The sequence below is a fragment of the Mustela lutreola genome, chromosome 5 (genome assembly GCF_030435805.1).
Source record: "Mustela lutreola isolate mMusLut2 chromosome 5, mMusLut2.pri, whole genome shotgun sequence".
NCBI lineage: Eukaryota > Metazoa > Chordata > Mammalia > Carnivora > Mustelidae > Mustela > Mustela lutreola.
The window spans coordinates 123269987-123289475 of NC_081294.1; the positions used below are offsets into that span (position 1 = coordinate 123269987).

General features: G+C 44.1%; 1 protein-coding gene across 2 annotated transcripts in view; it reads left to right on the forward strand.

Annotated features, from left to right (window-relative positions):
- Window positions 1-6428: 6428 nt before the first annotated feature.
- RGMB (repulsive guidance molecule BMP co-receptor b) overlaps window positions 6429-19489 on the forward strand; it is a 30385-nt gene continuing 17324 nt past the window's right edge. Inside the window, exons 1-4 of one of the 2 annotated variants that reach the window (XM_059175552.1) lie at window positions 6429-6547; window positions 8116-8191; window positions 11354-11625; window positions 17135-17643. In XM_059175552.1, coding sequence (XP_059031535.1) covers window positions 8187-8191; window positions 11354-11625; window positions 17135-17643 — 786 coding nt within the window. In that variant the 5' untranslated portion in view covers window positions 6429-6547; window positions 8116-8186. Of the gene's footprint in view, window positions 6548-6807; window positions 7125-8115; window positions 8192-11353; window positions 11626-17134; window positions 17644-19489 lie in introns of those variants that run through there. The other variant, XM_059175551.1, reaches the window with a different exon arrangement.

Below are 19489 nucleotides of genomic sequence, written 5' to 3' on the forward strand. Positions count from 1 at the left end.
TTATTGTCTTTCTCTCTCTAGGAGGGAGAGGAATTTTTATGTTTTATTCATTGATGTATTTCTTAGTTCCCAACTCTATTCTCTTTCATTGATATATCTGTAGTACATAGAAGAGTTTTGGTACATAGTAGGTGGTTTAATAAATATTTGTTGAAAGATCGACCAGATAACTAACTCGACTGATTGAATGAATAAGTAAGACATAATAATACTAACTGTCTCTCTATAGTAATAATGAATGCAGTAATGCAATTGTGCACTAATGACCTGGATTGTTTTCCATTACGACTCTGTTGGACTTTTTCCACATCCCAGTTCTCTTTCCAAGCTCTGAATGTGGTAGGAAACACTAGTATTACTGTATATCTGGAAGCATGGACAACTCTCATGCGTGACCATAGTCACACAGTCCTAAGTAATAAGGAAATGGCAGAAGCTAAGTTGTGAATCAGGCGAGAGTATGTCCATAAGATAAATTCTGTTTGTGAATTCGTTAGAAACTTAGAGGCCGGGGCGCCTGGGTGGCTCAGTGGGTTAAAGCCTCTGCCTTCAGCTCAGGTCATGATCTCAGGGTCCTGGGATCGAGCCCCGCATCAGGCTCTCTGCTCGGCAGGGAGACTGCTTCCTCCTCTTTCTGCCTTCCTCTACGCCTACTTCTGATCTGTCTCTGTCAAAGGAATAAATAAAATCTTTAAGAAAAAAAAAAAAAAGAAAGAAAGAAACTTAGAGGCCTCCGTTTGAAGGAGTGTGTACCAAAACCTGTACTTCAAAAATCAAGCCATAGGGTACTACTGGGCATTCAATCAAGTCCATAATGTTCATTCAGGTCTTGATAATAAGAGTTGTAGGGAGTAGCAGAACGTGAGTTGGGGAAATTAGAGACTCTTCAGCTCTCTGCACCCCTGAGGAGAGATTCTTGATCGGGCTAGAAGGGGATCACAGGTTTTATATAAAATTTCTAAAAATAATTTTTGAAAAATATTTTATTTATTTATTTATTTGAGAGAGAATGAGTGAGCAGGAGGCAGAGGGAGAGAGAACGTGAAGACTGTACAGTGAGCTCAGAGCTGGACATGGAGTTGCTCCTACAATTGGAAAACCATTACCTGAACCAAAACCAAGAGTCAGAAGCTTAACCAACTGAAACACCAAGGTGCCCCTCTAAAAATAAGTCTTAAGTTTTTTTTTTCCCAACCAGTTCATTTTCAATTCACCTATTACTTACACTAATTTTATTTGTCTGTGACTTAAACACTTTAGGATGAATCTGTGTGCATTCTAACAAGACTGCCCAGTAAATAATCTAGAACAATAAATCTGAAAGAAACAACTGGGGCTTAGAATTGGAAAGACTCAGTTCAAACCTGTACCAACCACTTACTAAGTATATTTGGGCGTATTCTTAAATCTTTTCATTTAAATTTCCTCATCTAGAAAATGAGAACAACAATCTGTGCTTCAGAGCAGTTGTAAGGGTGCAGATAGATCTCCAGAGAGTCACATACCAGGTGGTGCTCCTGCTAGCAATTAAATAAATGCTGCCTTCATTTTTCTATCTTCCTGAGGTGTGGGACCAACCCAGAAGTCTCCCTCATTCAAATGCCAACTGGGAATTAAAGAACTCTGCTTAAATTGCTAAAAATTCTCCCAGCTTTAGGTACTTTCTGCCGTCGGTTTTTCTGTTCCTTGAACACTCCAAGGTTGGTCATACTTGAGACTTTGACCTCTGCCTGGAAGCCTTTGTCCCTTTTCATTACAGGCCTTCATTATAGATGTGGTATCTCAGAAAGTCCCTTTCAGGAATGGTGGCTTCTTCTCGGCCGTCTTACTCTGTATCATAGCCCTCTGTTCCTTAAACTCTATAGCATTATTAAAGCTATTTTGTTCGTTAACTTGTTTACCTCTTTATTCTCCCACCACCACCAGCATGCACATTCTTGAGGGCCTTGTCTGAATTGTTTACAGCGCTATCCCCAGGACTTAGAAGACTGGTAGGCTCGTTAGTGAGTGCTCATAAATCAGTCGCTTAATGAAAAAATTAGAAAGGATTTATCTAGTCAGTATCAGATTCCTGGCTTTAATAAGGAGCAAGTATCCCGGATGCTAACTGCTTACCAGGGGGTCTGGTGCATGCATCCCCTCTCCTCCACGGACCCTGCCCCCAGGGCACAGGGAAAAGGGAAGCTTCATCCAGTTCACATAGATTCCTCCATCACTCACCCATTCCTCACATTCTTTGTTGATGGACAGTCCCAACTGAGACAGCTGAAGCGCACATTAACTACTCAACAGCAAGAACCTGACCTCCGCTGATCCTTTCCGACTCCTAAACTATTCTCTTCTTTTGAAACAAACCCCACTCCTGAATTCAGCCAGATTTATTTCACTCAAGCTTCTGATAAACATGCAGTTTTCATCCCTGAATTCATTCTTGGGCTTGAGTCTAGCCTTGCTTCTGGCACAAACACTACCTGAGCCTCTGATACAGCTTGGATGATTCAAAATGATGGGATGATGAAATATGAGAAAAGAAGGAAGAGAAAACTTATTATTTTTATACTTGTGATTATTTGAACAGATTCCTTTGGTCCCACTACTGTTCCAATTTATTAAATTGAATTAAAATGTATATTTTTGGAATTTTCTCTAGCATTGATAAAGTATAACCATAATCATTTATTATATTAAAACAGCAACTAAAATTCTTAATTGGTAGTGTTGACTATTAGAATAGAGGGTATCCAATTTCCCATATACCTGAGATCTCATGGAATTTCAAGGATTGAAGTATATTCCATTCTGTAATGTTTTTATAATGTTCTTGCCACTCTTGTTCTTACAAGTGAGTGTCTGGATAGAGATTCTGCCTCTAAAAGAAACTATCAATTACCGTGGTAGGTCTAAACTGGTTCACAGAAGAATAATGTTGCATTTATTTATGTCTCTAAAAAGGTAATTTTCCAACTTCTGGGAGTTTATTTTTTATAGAGCAAATATAATATAAGAGTGGATATATACTTTGCCTCTTAAACTTTATATAAGATCTAGAAAAGATAGTCTGTGTGTATAATGACTGCAATTGAAATAATCAACAAATATAACCGGGAAAAGGCTGGTCCTTGCAGTTTCATGTTCTACTCTTTTGCACTGTGCTGAATGGCTAAAAGGTTCATGACAAAAGATTTTCTAGTAGCACACGGGCAAAAAAATATGGTTTTTCTCCTGACACTTGAAGGAGATTATGGTCCATTGTTTGAATCGTATTTTTTCATGACTATTGACTTTATTAATTTAATATACCTTAATTTACCTATTTTATTGTATACATATGCAGGGATATTTTAGTAGTGCAGGATTTCTCTAGAAAATTAGACTTACATTGCTGACAGAATGAAACAGTGTCATGTTTTGATATTATTTCATTTATTTGTTTGTTTTCTTTGTTCAATAGCTCTGTGTCTAGATGTTTCATTTTATTTTAAATTTGCAATTTACCAGAAATTCTTTACCTTCACTATCATATGAACTGATGGTTCAAGTCAGCGGTCTTACATCTTTGTACAGAGGGAAAAGCACAGCAAGTTCTCATCCTTTTGAAAGCAGAAGTAGGTCTTGGATCCTTTACATGGTTACTCAATTTAAACAATGATCCTCTCAAACAAAACAGGTATTGATGAACTTCAATAATATTTATCTAAATAAACTATTTTTCTTAATCACATGTAGAAAGCAGGATTTCTCCTAAAGCATTATTTTATAAATGTTCTCTTTCTTACCAATCTTATTAGGAGTACTATTAATATTTAAAATAGTATAATTTATTAGCAATAATAATAATTCTAAAACATTATAAGTACATAAAGGAATTGTCAAATTGAGAATCAATCTGAAGCTATAGAAGAATTTCAACAAAATATACAGGAAAACCAAAACAAGAAACACTAGAAAAAAGATTCATATGCTACAAGATAATTGAGATGACACCCCCAAACTGCAAAAGGAAAAATTTAGAAACATCAAAAGTAAGCAAATTATGTATGATCTTAACAACTGGAGAATGTGATGTATACATTAGCTGAACATTTTAAAAGCTGAAGTTCTATCACATTTAAGTGGAAATTCAGAAGACACAGTGCATCTTCAGGTCTCTTAACAGTCAACAGACAAATGCTCAGTCGATTTTACCGAAAAGTGACTTCCTAGCCCTTTTCTATTCCCGTCTTTGGCTTATATTGGTTGGTAGGAGAAAAAAAAGAAAGATTCAGGTAAGATAAGAGAAAAAATAGTAGAGCATTAAGCAAGATAAAAAATTTGGGGAGAAAAAATAAACTATGTCCTTTTACTAATGGAACATCCAAAGTCCAGTTAGGAATATAGTAGTTTATAGCATGTATGAATGGGACCGTGGGTGGGTCCCATTCAAAACAAATGAAAGAAACCATATTAGATAAGCACAAAATATTTTCCCACCACTATTGTTAAAGAACCTTTTTTTCCCCCAATGAAAAGTGTACTCTTTAATGGATACTTTGTTAAAGTGTGCATTGCTATGAAAGCTAAGCAATTTTCAACTTTTGGTTGAAATTGAAGAAGCAAGAAATTTGTAATTTAAGAATTAATACTTGATTGTGAAATTTCACCCTTTTTTGTCTTGGTTTCAGAAAAGATTCCACAGAAAACAGCCCGGGGTTGCCTAGAGGGAGAACTAAGCCTCAAAGTTCCCAAGTGGACAGTGAATTGAAAATCCTGGAAAGTATTAGGACGCTAAGAAAATGGTGAATGTATTGATTTAATGAATGCATTTACATGATGATTGACAAGTGAGCATCCGGGTTCCACTGCCCAATATTTCTGGGAAGGGAAGGCTGGGAAGAGGATTCTGGCAGCTTGTGCCTACTATATCCATGCCATCCAGACCGCTTGAGCAGAGCAGTAGGGAGAGACTAGGTCTGCATTAGGTAGGGAATAGATCACAAAGCTTTCTTTGAACTCTTGCTCACCACTTATTTATGTGTCAGCTTGTCTTTGTGTTGGTAGAAGGGAAAAAGAAAAATAAAAACATAAGACTGGCCTTTAGATTCTGAATCAAAGCTCTGCTCTGCTGATTGCTGGTGTGGCTTTTCAAAGGCAAAGCAAGTGGGGACATTGAAATTCCTTGTTTCTCTGGACCTAAGGGACTTTTATTTTGGTTTAGGTTTGTTTGTTTGTTTGTTTAATTCTAAGTATCAAGAACACGATTTTTCAATGTATCTTACATTTATCTTAAAATATCCCCAGTATTTTTTTTTTTTTTCCCAATTTGATCGGCACTGAGAGAGATTGAAGCAAGGTGAGAAAACACTTTAAAAGGGAATCCAGGGGTGCCTGGGTAGCTCAGTGGGTTAAAGCCTCTGCCTTCGGCTCAGGTCATGATCCCAGGGTCTTGGGATCCAGCCTCCCATCTGGCTCTCTGCTCAGTAGGGAGGCTTCCCCCCACCACCCTGCCTGCCTCTCTGCCTACTTGTAATCTCTGCCTGTCAAATAAATAAATAAAATCTTTGTTTAAAAAGGGGGGATCTGTAGGTGTGAGGAGGCTTCCCTTGTGACCTAATTTCAGAACCCGAAGGAACCAAACCACTGCCCCTAACACACACTTTCTTGATAGTGACCTCTAGTTCAAAGACATTAAATCAGTTGCCCAAGAGTCCCACTCAGAAAGTCAGGTCAAGACCCTCCTCTCTGGATTTCCACTTTGTCCTCTTTATGCTGCCCTATGCTGCCTCTAGCGTTAGATCAAGAAATTATAAGGAAGAGTGGGGACAGGAGAAGAGAAGCAAAGCTGGAAGAGGGTCAAAGATATTCTAAAGAGATTAAAAAAAAAAAAAAAAAGTGGAATCCCTAAGTCAAGATGCTGCAACTTTTCCCTGGACAAAAAAAAAAGTAAAATAAAATAAAAAAGAAAGCACCCTGCCGGTGCTAGCACTGAAGGCACAGAACAATAGCTACCTCTGAATACCTGTGATGCTTACTTTTTAACTTTGAAAGATCAGCCTAGGGGGAGAAAGTTAATCCGTTCCTTCTTGCTCTCCACATCTTCTCTGACTCAAGTGATTGTCGTTCCCCGAACATTTCGTGGACTTCTTCTTTATAACCTGGGTCTTAGACGTCTTTTCAAATCCCCCCCACCCCCATCACAATTCACAAATCGTTATCCTGGGCTTTCGTAAGCTGAAACATCCACATTGGCACCTTGGGTGGACAGGATAGGTCGCTGGATTCATTTCAGCGAAAGTCCAGAGACCATGCCCGCCACTACGCCAAACCCCTCCCGGGCCCCGCCACAAACACCCACCATTTATAGACACTCGGGAGACCCTCAGAGATCATTTATGTAGAAGAAGGGGTGCATTTTGTGGCGGCTGGTGCCGTGTGGCGTGGAAAGGCGGGCGGGGGACTCCATCTGTGCCTCTGCCAAGGCGCCGAGCGGGAAGAGCCTGCACGCGTCCGTGGCCGGCCTGCCCCAAGACGGCTGCCACGATCACCAACCGGGAATCGGCTGGTCCTGCTGGTGGGCAAAGGCAACGCGGCGGGGTGGAGGGCGGCGCGGAGGGTGGCGCTGGCAGAGTGAAAGGCCTCTTTGTGCGGGACTTGGGGGTAAGGAGGCGGTGAGCATGGAGAGAGCGGAGCGGTGACCCGGAGGCTGGGACTCTGGGACGCCGGTCCCCGCCACTCATCAGCGGCGCCGGAAAGATCCGGGTAGTGCCTACAGGGGGCGGTGTGGGGCTGGAGGGGGTGGGGTGAAGGCCCCTAGGCTTGGTCTTCTTTGAGACCTAAGGCGAGAGAAAGACACTTCGAGAACGCGGGAGGGAACTGAGTGATTTGCCTCCCCGCCCCCTTCCCTGGGTGGCCGAGAGATCGCGCTGACTGGAAGGGCGCAGCCCCTCGCCCGGCGCTCACTCAGCAGTCAGGGAGGCGAGAAAGCGGCCCCCGAGGCGGAGCCTCCGTCCTGCCCCCGGGTATCGCTGCCCCCACCTGGGGGAGAGAGGCGGGCGCCGCGCTGCCCTCCCTCTGCGCCCCCGCCGCGTGGCTTGCGGCTTATTTTCCCAGCTGGCAAGCGTCGCGCTGCAGACAAGGGAATGCCTGTGGTGAGTTGTTTATTTTGTCGAAGTTTGCGGTGGGCCAAGGGGGACGTGGGGGGCGAGCAGCAGGCAGAGGCCCGGACTGTTTTGTTTAGGTCTTGGTCCACCTGTGTGGTATAAATCTGCCAGCCTCAGGGCGGCGGGGGGCCAGGGTGAGAACACCCCAACGCTCCAAAAGGCTTCTCTTGCAGACCTAGAACCACATTTGATTCTCCACTCCTGGAATCGGCTAGATCCTAGCTGACACTACTCCCCGTACCTCGGATCATTGCTTCCTGTCCCTGCTGCGTAAACGGCTGGCGCTGTAAAGGACAGTCAGTGCCTATGACCCAGGGACAGCTGTCCATAGAAGTACCTCCAGGGTACCCTTCCCCATTTCTTGAAGATAGGCGAGCTGAGTATGTGATATGAGGGGCGCTCTTGAAACTAGTGGGAACTTGTTTTGGCGACTTGTGGTGTGAAGTCCGTTCAGGCGTGTCGGGTCTGCGGAGTACCACAAACTGGGATCCAGATTGGCCAGAGTTTCCTAGACTTGAAGCTGGGGACGGGGGCGGGGAGGAAGGTAAGCGGTTGGCTCCCAGGGGAACCCAGAGGACACACACACACACACCCCCCCCCGGGGCTGATGACAGTCACCACCGCGGCCCCGTTTGCCTGGAAGAAAAGCCTAAATACATTAGCGAGCTGGTAAAGCTTTTAAGGTCTTCTTGGGAGTCAGTGGCTGGCTAATGAGAGGTTAATTTTGTTTGGAAGAGAAGGCTGCGCTGGTTTCCTGAGATAAATGGACAGGAAGCGCATTACCTCCGCGCGCTGGCAAGCGGTTCCCAAATGCTTTTTGCACCTGCCGCTTTGAGCGGTGTGATCCGCTGCAGAGCCCGCAGGGATCGTGGGCGCCGGCTGTGTACTCTCGGGTGATGAGCCCCACTCACGCCCCGGGCCCCCTCCTTCCTGGGGCGCAGCGCTCACGCCAGGCTCTGGGGTCTTCTCTCACACCCAGGTCCTGCGTGCTCCAGAGCTCGGGGGCCCCCTGATCCCGTCAAGCCCCCTCCAGGATCGGAAGGGTTAAGAATGATGTAAGTACAATCCACTAGCTGCTTGCTGCTGGGCTGTCGGACTCTGGGCTATTTCAGCCCCCGCTTTGCGGTCACCCTGGACTAGAGACCTGGGCGGGGGTGGGGTGGGGGGCTTACTCTAGAATGGGTAGCACAAATCGTTCTCGCGGTCAGCTCCCTAGCTCCTCTGTCCTAGGTGAGCCCCTCGTGTTAGATGTCTGGAGATAAATCAACAGGGGAATAGTTAAGACAGCATGTATAATAGGTTCAGGAAAAGAAACTTCTCATTCTTATTCAGAATCCATTCATGTTGCTGGCAAGTGTTTTAATTCTGTTCACTTACACGTTCATATCATGGGATGCTTTGCTGTGTCCTCTAATTGTGCTGTTCTGGTCTCATCTTTCCTTCCTGAAAGCAAAGATGAAGAGAGAAAGAGTACAAGTAACAAGAAATAGGGTGGGTGTGTGAGCTGTGCAAGCTGTCACGTCATGATTTTTTTTTTTTTTCTGATTAAGATGTAAGACTTTTATAAGTCATTGACTTTATGGGAGGAAAATCCCCAGATTTTTCTTTACAGGATCTTAAAATCCTGCTTAACTTATGGTATTCGAGCCGGAGGAATGGATGCGCTATAAGCGACCATTCACCACGCTCTTGCTTTACAAGCCCGTTCGGGATCTTGCTAACAGTCCGAATTTACCCTGCGAGTATGTCAACTGACCTAAAGACTTGAAAACAGGAACCACCTTGCGGTTTAATTGTGAAAATTAACATTTTACTCAAGCAGGCTGAACACTTATGTGGTAATAAAAAATGAATTGTTAGCCTTATAAATCTTGGGCTTGTCAAATTTTACAACAGATGAGCAATAAAGCACCTTAGAAAAAAATGAAGTTTTCCCTCTGAAATACAGTTCCATTTCTATACAAGAATTTGTAGTGGCTCGAGGATGCCCTCTATTGATAAAATAATTTAGAGCACTGTGTGTTTAAGGAACAGTATAAGGAGGTGGGGAAGAAGTGGCAGGGGGAGAAACCAGTGAAAGTAATGATAGCGAAAAAAACCCACCTAAACTGAATTTGATCTTAACTTTTGGTTATGTGTTTTGAAGTATGATCAATAAAGTGGCATGCTTCTTTCATAAGGGTCGAATTAAATCTTGGGTTAAGGGAAAAGAAACATCTTATTGTTAGTTTTTGTTAGCAAAATACTTTGAAAAACTGCTCAGATTTGGTTTATTTTAAAAGATGTTTACCAGCATTTCACTAATTTCAGTTCATGTATTTCATGTAAGAATTGCAAGAGAATAAATTTTTGGTCTCATAGTATTTACTCCACAATACTATCTAAAAATCATTATCAGATAACTCTGCCTGCGAAAAGTCATTTCTCCAGGCAACTCTGAAGCTATTATTAAGCATATTATGGATATACACAAGGTTTGGATTATATCTTGGGCAGTGAAAGGTGTGTTTACCACTTGAGTCATCATAGTATGTAATAGGTAAGTAATGAAAAGTTACAGTAAAAATAGATAGACATCCTTCATTAGGGACCTAGTGGTTTGTACAGTTCATAATGTGTCTAATGAGTAAGCCGGAGTGATCGAAGGGTTGCCCTCAATTATCCTAGTCCATTGATTAGCACATTGTTACATGTGGAGTATTAACGTGTCGGTGGTTGATACGAAATTGCTAATTAGAGATTATGAGTAGTGAACCGGTAGGGTTGCAAACTGCAATTTGGCTAGAAGTGAATTTAAAACGGCAACCCCGAGCCCCTCGGAGGAATGGCAAAGGCAAGGACAGTGGAAGTAGCTCCTAGTCTTTGAAGCCATTCTTTAGATTAGATACCACTTCGCACCTACTGATAACAAATTGGAACCTATCATCAACCTCACAACATGCTTTCCTGTGACAAGATTTGGCAACCTCTTTCCTGGCACACGACCGGGTCTTTTCCCCCTCGTTTTTGGATCTATCCAAGTGACAAAAGTAGAAAGTGACCTGCCATTGAATTACTATGCTAATAGACTAAGAAAAATCGTGGAAAAGCCGCCGAGCAACAAGAAACGGTGGCGTAATTACTCCACACTGCATTAAAAACTCACTATCCTCATTAACCTAATTACATTGTAACCGAACACGTCGGAGTTCGCCCACTCTCAGACTCCTCCCCGCTGCTTTCAGGAAGGGAAACGTCAGAGGAACAATAACGCCAGAGCCCCGCACAAGCCGCCCGCGAATTCCGCCGGGCGCTGGTGGGTCCCTTCCCAGCCCTTCCGATCTGTTCCCGACCGCAGGTCGCGTTCGGATTTCCAACGCCTCTGGGCGCTAGCTTTACAGAAGGTCACACACACACACACACACACACACACACACCCCAAAAAAGCGGGAGGGACAGAGTGGGGGTGATTTAGAGAACACACACACACACACACACACACACACACCAAAAAACCTTCAGGGGAAGTTAAACCCGATCAACATTAATTAAAGGGGAAGTCAAAAGCGGGTGCTTTTGTTAACGCCGACAAGAGAGTTGCCGTCGGCAGTTTCTGTCGGGCACGAGGAAACAGTAGATCGCGGAAAGGGGAGAGAAGCGGAGGGAGCAGGAGGGAGGTTGAGCCCGGGCGCGGCGGACCGGACTCTCACCCTGCGGACGCGGAACTCGAATTACAATGAGTACGCTGAGGGCGGGTGGAGGTGCGGGGGGCGGGCGCTTTGGGCCCTGCGAGTGGCGGGCTGGGCCCAGAGGTCCCGCGCTTCCAGCCAATGGGGTTGGAGGGAGGGGCTAGGCCGGAGGGGTGGGGACGACGTGGATTGGCGCATGTAGGGAGGGCGGGGCGGCAGTGCGGGGCTGAGATTGAGTGACCGCAGGTCCGCCGCGCAGATATCCGGGATGCCAGCGGCTTCTCGTTACGGCTGGGCGCGCCTCCGGTGGGTCCACGCCCGCTGAGCCCACGCTGGCCGGGACCCGGGCGCCCGCGCTTTTGGGGCCGGGCTCAGCGCTAAGCTCACGGTCTTTGTGTCTTTTCTCCCGCCCCCTCTGCCCCGCCCGCCGCCTCCGGCCGCCGCGATGCCGCTGCGCCCCGTTGCCGCCGCCGCCGCCGCCTCGCTCCGCCCGCGGCGCGCTTTTCGCTGCGGCGGTGGCGGCGGCCCGTACCCGACGCGGGCCTGAAGGAGGAAGAAGAGGAAGCGAGGAGCGTCCCCCAGTCCATGCCGCAGCCACGGCCACGGCCACGAACCCGACACGGCGCCCGCGCCGCCGCCCTCGCCGGAGCCCACGAGACCTGCATGGACGGGCATGGGCTTGAGAGCAGCACCTTCCTGCGCCGCTGCCGCCGCCTCCGCTGCCGCCGCCGGGGCTGAGCAGCGCCGCCGCCCCCAGCTCTGCCCGCCGCCCCTGGCGTTGCTGCTGCTGCTACTGCTCAGCCTCGGGCTGCTCCACGCAGGTATGAGGCGCGCGCGCGAGGGGAGCCAGCCCGGGGCCGAGTGCTTTGTTCCCAAACACCCCGGTCCCGAAGGCACACGTTGGGGCAGAAGGGCGGCGTGGCGTGGCGAGACGGGAGAGGCCTCCCGGGCTCCAGACCTGCACCTTTGCCAGGCTCGGGGCGCGGCGGCAGGAGCACACCCGCGGGGTCGAGCGGCGCGCCCAGGGCGCAGTGGAGAGGCCTCTTTCCCTTCCTCCTTTTCCCTCCCTCGGGTTTCCCCGCCTTCGACTGGGACCGTTGGTAAATCTCCTTCCCAACAGCCGCGGGATTTAGAGCGCGGGGGCGGCGGGGGCTGCGCCCCCGGGACAAATGTTCCGGGTGTTTTATTGCTGACTGTCGCGGTGTTTACTGAAAGTCAGGCTGGGATCAGGTTTCCGCCGCCGCCGCCGCCGCCCCCTTCGAGGGGAGACCGGGAGCCTTGTGCTGCTGCTCTGGAGTTGGGGGTGGCCGTGAGGGGGAGAAATGGCCCCACGTGTAGAGATTCTCAGCGGAATTGGAAAACCGGGGGCGGGGGGGTGAATCTCGAAGTAACTTAAACGTCTTTCACCGAGGAATTTCTTTCGTATTTGCGAAAGCTGCTTTTAATTCCGCTTTAACCCTCTTTGGGGGAAACTCGTGCTTTGTGGCTCGCCGCGTGTTTTCGGGTTCCAGGAGGGGGTTGACAGATCGCACAAGGCTTTCTGGAGGCCGGCGCTCCCCCCGTGGAAGCAAGAGTGAGTTGTCTGGTCCTCCCGAAGTAGGCCCGCAGACGAGCCTTCTCGCAGGTGGTACTTATTTTTCTTGTGAAATAAGTTGCATTAACCCAATGTTCTGTGTGCGTTGTATCTCAAGAAAGCCTGGGGTGGGGATATTTAGGACCTTCTTTCTAAGTAAGGACCACGTCGAGGAGTTTGTCTCAAGAATTTATTCAGTGTCAGGCTGAAAGATAAATTCTGTTTTGAGAACAACTAGAGCATGAGATAAGTTTTTCTTCGAGACTTTTTTTTTTTTTTTTGGTCTTGTATTTTATGACCACAGTCTCAACGGCTCTCTGATCTGGAGAATCCTGAACTGTAATGCCACCCAACTGTGTGGAGTAGTATTTATTTATTAAGTCATAGCAGCCTTGCTAAAAATCTGGGAGGTCTTCTAAGTCATGGGGGAAAAAATGTGGCATTTGAGGAGACTTAATTTACGTTTCGTTGCATTATGATGGAACAGCTGCGTTTTAACACTCACTTGGGGAAACATAGGGTGGGATAGTAAGTGATTAAGTAAGTGATAGTAAGTGATAAACCTTACCGCGATTAAGGTTTTAAATGAGTGACTTTAGAATCTTAGTAATGTCAACCTGTTTACAGTCACATGGAAATTTTTAATCATGTGTCAAAAGCTACATTCAGGAGCATTTTGTGTGAAGAATCTGTCTTCTTAATGTCAAAGTGTATGTTTCTTGAAATGGAAATTGAAGTATTCTTTAGGACTGTGTGTCCCTCATGACTGCTTGGATATTGTTTCCCTTCCTTGTCAGAGGGTTCTAAGACAAAATTGGAATGTGGTCCTTGAAAACTTCTTTTCTGGCCAGTAATGAAAAACTGAAGTTGTTACAATGTTTAATGTGAGCTGCCTTATTTCAAAACTTGGGATGAGAAACTCCTCTCAGTATCTTCCTGGGTCTTCACTAAAGTCACCATTGGATTCTACCTAGAGTTTCCGTGGTGAGTGATACCTGTGGACAACTTGTTGGGGTGGAATGATTAATTTGGTTACAAAGGGGAAAAAAAAAGGCTCCATTATTGAAAGATTTCTTTGAAGAGTGTTGGTATTGAAATGCAAAGATTGTTTTCTCTTCAGAGAGCCTAGTGGAGTGCTCTTTGCAGATGGGCTACCATATGTTTTATGCCTGGATCCGTATAATTTGCCTCGGCACCCCATATGGCCCTGCGTTTCACTTAATTCAGCTTCAGCATATCTTATTTCTTTTATTATAAACTGGTGATTGTGCAGCAAATTCACTCGTGCAGTCCTGGCCTCAAGGAAATGGTCTTGAATGGTGAGGTCTTTGAATCATTAACGGAAGCTGTAGACCCACAAATCCTTTAGCACTTTCATTAACTGGAATGAAAACACTATCACATCTGACTTGAAAAATGGAGACATCTGTAACAGCAGAGTTTGTTTTCTGCCCTAGGAAATAAAAAAAGTCCTTTCAAAAGCCCCCTCCCTCACATCCACTCTAAGCAAATCTCTACAATTCCTGAATGGAGATGCAATATAGGAGTTACTTGCTTACTCATACTCTTCATGGCTTTGTTGGCTACATCCTTGAGATTGTTTCTGCTCTGCATTGTCTTGGCATCTTGACAGGAAGCTTACTTTACCGCCTGCAACAGGCAAAGTGTGCGCTGTCATTATAAATTCATGAAGCCTGGATATTTCTGGGTGTATGCTGCGAATTAGTCATTATACAGGAGCCTGTGATGGGCCGAAACTGCTGACCCAGATGCACTCTCTAGTTAGTCCTCCTCTTTTCCCATCATCTCTATTTGAAAAGGCTGTTGGAAACCTCATCCCACGCAAAAGAACACAAGGAGTTCTATTTGATGTGACATTTCTCAAAAGAACTGGCACCTGCCTGCTGGGAAAAAGGGAGAGGGGAGGAGGATGAGGAAGGCAAAGGAGGTGGGAGTCTATATCGCACTTCTCTCCCGAACAGTTACATCTGCAGCTCATGCTCTTCTTACTTTGGATATTTTATGACTATTTAAAATAATTATAAGTAAATGTATGCTCGGAAGGATTTTATAGACCATAAAAAGAACAAATAGGCATTGCAAGTTTAGCGGAAAGTTCCCGTCCTGTCATTTATTCATAGTCTAGGAGCTGTTCTTTACTCACTGATCTTGGCCCAGTTTTTATTTCCTTGCTTTCTGCTTGCTGTGAAATCTTATTTAAGAAGAAAAAAAAAATAATAATTGGTAGAAGAGTTGTCTTTTTTTAAGTTGTCAGCTATTGTTGTGAGAATCAGGAATTTAGAGCATCTGTGACCTGAGGAAGGAAAAGATTTGAGGAAAGGCACTTTATCCTGGACTTTGTTCTAGCTATTTATGATCCAGCCACAACAAGGCTTTTAATATCCCTTTGTCTTGATTGTTCCAATATGTAAAATGGCTCTAATGCCTTTGAGGTTGTTGGTTGGTTTTTGGTTTTTTAAGTCAAACGGTTGAAAAGGACTTGATCTACTTTGGAGAGAGAAATTCTGTAAATATAGGAGCTGCTTTTGTCAACTCTAGAACGAGCCAACATGAGATAGGCCAAACATATGAAGGTGTTTTTGTGATTTTTTTTTTTAAATGAGATTTAGTGATAGCTGTAAGTCCATAGCCCCAAAACAGTAATTTTTTTTTTTTTTTTTAACTCACATTAGAGCCCAATCTAGACTACATTTTTCCCTTCTTGGTCTTTGAAATGTAAAAACAGTAGGAGAGGTGGCTTGAGGGGTTGTCATCCCCCAGTCTTTTCTGCTTAACTCAAGCCAGAAACAGAGATTACAGGTTATTCCATTCAGGTTTAAAAGCACCTTAATACTGGAAAGATTATAAAGTATTTTTCTAAAATGATACTAGGGTTAATTTTAAGTCTTCATCAGCTGAAGTCCTAAATCTTGATACGATCCTGAAATTTATCCCCACATCTTAAAATAATTACATATTTAACATATACTCTTTTTTCCCCATCACCTTGAATAAGAATTATAAAATATTTTATGCCTGGAGCAAATCACAAAAACAACCTCCTCTCATTTCTGAGCTGAGGAGTCTGAGACTTGAAAGTATGGAAAGTTTCTCCAGTTTAGAGACCTAAAAAGAATGTTTAAGTAACACAAAGTACGTGTTAAAATTAGTTTCTATAAAACTTGAGGTGGATGTTTAGGAAAAGTATTTTCCTTTTCAGTAATTCTAGCATTCCCAGTTTATGGGTCAGAATATAAAACTGGCGCACACAACTGACCTAGTATTGGCAATTCTTGTATCTTTTTATGCTTTGAGAGGTTTTTAATTTTTTAAAAAAGAGTTTTTTGAGAGAGGGTGTGCATGTGGTAGGGCAGGGGTGGTGGGGGAAGGCAGGTAGGAGGAGCAGAGGAAGAGGGACTAGCAGACTTCACAGTGAGCTGGGCATGGGGCTCAATCCCAAGATGATGAGATTCTCACCTGAGCTGAAATCAAGAGTTTGGTGTTCAACCAGCTGAGCCACCCAGGCGCCTCTTAATTTTTTTATATGAGGACCTAGTGGCAAAACATAATTTGAAAATAGACTTTTTTAAAAAATAAGGCAGTTGGAGTTGGGTTTTTGTTTTTTTTTTTGTTTTTTTTTTTTTTAAGCTTTGCTTTAATCATTAGGTGTATCTGAACTGTTGACTTAAGGAAAGAAGTCATTTATATATACTCTAAGAATTCTGTGTGCTGTAGTTCCCTGGTTCTCTTTCTTTTTAGATTTTATTTATTTATTTGACAGACAGCGATCACAAGTAGGCAGAGAGAGAGAGAGAGAGAGGAGGAAGCAGACTCCCTGCTGAGCAGAGAGCCCGGATGTGTGGCTGGATCCCAGGACTCTGGGATCATGACTTGAGCCGAAGGCAGAGGCTGTAACCCACTGAGCCACTCAGGCTCCCCCCTGGCTCTCTTTCTAATAAAACAGTCAGTGGAATCAACTGTCCTTGCAGTATGATTTCAATCTGGTGTTCTTTTTGATTTAGTGTACCTTTCCTGATGACCTACTTGTGACCTGGGATCCAGTAGTGATGGATGTTAAGGGAGAAGTAAATACACAGCTTGATCCAATGAGTCACTCTGTCTTTTTAAGAGAACAGTTCGATTTCAGAGCATCCAGGAGATTGTCAGTTTATGTTCAGTTCCTTAATAAACACCCCTAAGGAAATACAGAATAACTTAGTACCTGGATTTTTTCTTGTTACCCTGTAGCTGTACTAGAGTCAGGTAAAGGGGTTTTAACTAATCATGCTATAATTTAGGGGTCCCAACCTGAGGCGTGGAGCCTTAATTGTGGTTTTGTGCATAGACGCTGTGCTTTCCAAAGCAAATGACTTACGCCCTTTCCAAAATCAAAACAAAGGTTCACATCTTTGGCTTGGCCTTAGAGCAAAGGAATCTTTTTCAAAATCTGTAAACAATAGCAGGGGTGAAAAGGTACTCCATTTAGCCATTCCCTTATAATTTTCATGTAAGAATACTGGGCCAGACTCGTGTTCACTCACAGCAGCTCATGATTTCAAGTTTTAAGGTAACTAATTGCATGCAGTTTTTCTCCCAGTGGCTGAGACACGTGGAAGCACAATGCAACCCTATTTCTGAAGGCCTTCTTAAAATAGGAGATATAGAACAGTTTCCAAAGGAGGATGTCATTTTCTCATGAAGCCCAGGAAGTTGCAAAGCATTCAAAAAAACGTTGGGTCTTATCTTCTTTCTCATAGGTGACTGCCAACAGCCGGCCCAATGTCGAATCCAGAAATGTACCACGGACTTTGTGGCCCTGACTTCGCACCTGAACTCTGCCATTGACGGCTTTGACTCTGAGTTTTGCAAGGCTCTGCGTGCCTATGCTGGCTGCACCCAGCGAACTTCAAAAGCCTGCCGTGGTAACCTGGTATACCATTCTGCTGTGTTGGGTATCAGTGACCTCATGAGCCAGAGGAATTGTTCTAAGGACGGACCCACATCCTCTACCAACCCTGAAGTGACCCATGACCCTTGTAACTATCACAGCCACGCAGGAGCCAGAGAACACGGGGGAGGGGATATGAACCCTCCTGGTTACCTTTTTTGTGGCTTGTTCGGAGATCCTCACCTTAGAACTTTCAAGGATCACTTTCAGACGTGCAAAGTGGAAGGAGCCTGGCCACTCATAGATAATAATTATCTTTCAGTTCAAGTGACGAATGTGCCTGTGGTCCCTGGATCCAGTGCTACTGCTACAAATAAAGTAAGTATACTTGTTTTCTTTCTGACTTGTAACTTGAAGGTGTTTGATTCTTAAGACAATTTTTTTTTTCCCCTTTGGACAATTCTTGAAGTATGATACAGAAGACCTAGTTTAAAAGGAACTTTTTCTTGTTTTTGGCAAGCAGTTAACAGGGTGAATGGAGGATTAAATGAAAATTTTTGTAAAGGATTTCTCACTGGAATCTTAGGGCTTATGTAAAATGTGGGTCTAAGTTTAAGCAGTGATACGAAAAATTAAAAAAACACAAGTTGAGTTTCTAAGAAAAGACAGGTTGGTTTAAGGGGAAAATGTATACTTTTTTTTGTGGTGTCTTTTTTGAGTGTGATTCTTGTCACTTTGGTTTCTAAATCCATATTCTGACTTTTCAGATGACTCACTTGGGTGTTCTGAGAAAGCTCTGAAACCTGGGGCAATGGCCCGTCAGGAAACATAATTTATTGGAAATTTGGAAACTGTAGTAAAAATACAATGGCTATAGGCCAGCTTCCTAGTGGCAAACCCAGAGTATTTTTGTTATTAACCTTGTCATGACTAAGCAATTTTAGAATTGGGTATTGTGGAGCAGTGATATATAACGTGTATGTAATCTCAGGAAAACAATTTAATGAAGAAGCCGGGGGGGAAACTGACAAAAGTAAGTTCAGCTAACCCTGCCTGTCTGTATTCTTGTTTGTTTGTATGTTTGTTTGTTTTAAAGAAACTGATACCTAATAGAGTTTATTTAAATCAACTTTAAGGTGCCAGTGTCCGTGCAAATGGGTGAAGAGCTAGGAACAAGGTTCCCAGTTGCCAGTGAGTACTAATTCAGGCATTAGTAAGTAAATGTAGAGGTCAGAAAAGGTTTTCCAGAAGAAAGACTGTCCCAAGTAACCAGCTTCTTCCCAGTCTCCCCTAATCACAAAAATCACACAGAACTGTTTCATCTTGCTCCATTTCCTTTATTCATCAGTTGGTTTAGACTAAAATGTAATTGACAAGGATCAAGCTTTAGTAATATTTATGACTGTTCTTTTGATTCCAGAACACCCTCCCTTGCCTCCAAACATGGGTGGCATGTTTTTTAAGTGAATCTGAATTATTTTACTTGGCATTTTGAGGAGGTAATTTTATAGCACCTCCAGAGATACCTGGAGACACCCAGGGGTCTCACAAATCTAAGATTAGAAGTCGTTGCTCAAAACAAAGAAGTCTGTTACATTAGTCCAGACATCTAGGGGAACTCAAAAATGTTTACACTTCAGCTCCCAGTAAAAGCCCAGGCTTTGCCTTTCCAAATCCTACATCTCATATAAACCTTTCCTCCACTGGTTTTTATAAGTATGTAAATGATTTTTCCTATCTGTATGTTAAAATATGTGTCGGCTATAAGTTGCGGTAGAAAGTTACACAATTATGAAGTTATAAGACAAACTATGGTCAAAAATCCATCATTGCTGCAGCGTCTTAGGGCATAAAACCTGGGAATAGCCTTTAGGGAAAACGTGAGACCAAAAAATCAAAAAAGCAGTTCCACTGGGAATGGAGAAAGTCGTCATCGATGGTGTAGGTAACTGAGAGCTTGGAGGGCCGTCAGCGGTACTTTGGAGAGGAGCAGGTGCTTTGTGCATGGGGAAATACTCAAGCCTTAAATTTAATTTTCCGTGCCTTCCATCCAATCGTGTGTCAACTTCTACTTGTTAATTAGCCTTTCAGAATTCTGTACTTTTTAGTGATTGTTTTGGAATTAATTGGAACAACTAGTTACCTTTCAAGTATCAATATTCTATAAATGGAACAGTTGACACTGAAGTACTTTAGGTTGGGATCCATTTCATTTGTGATCAGG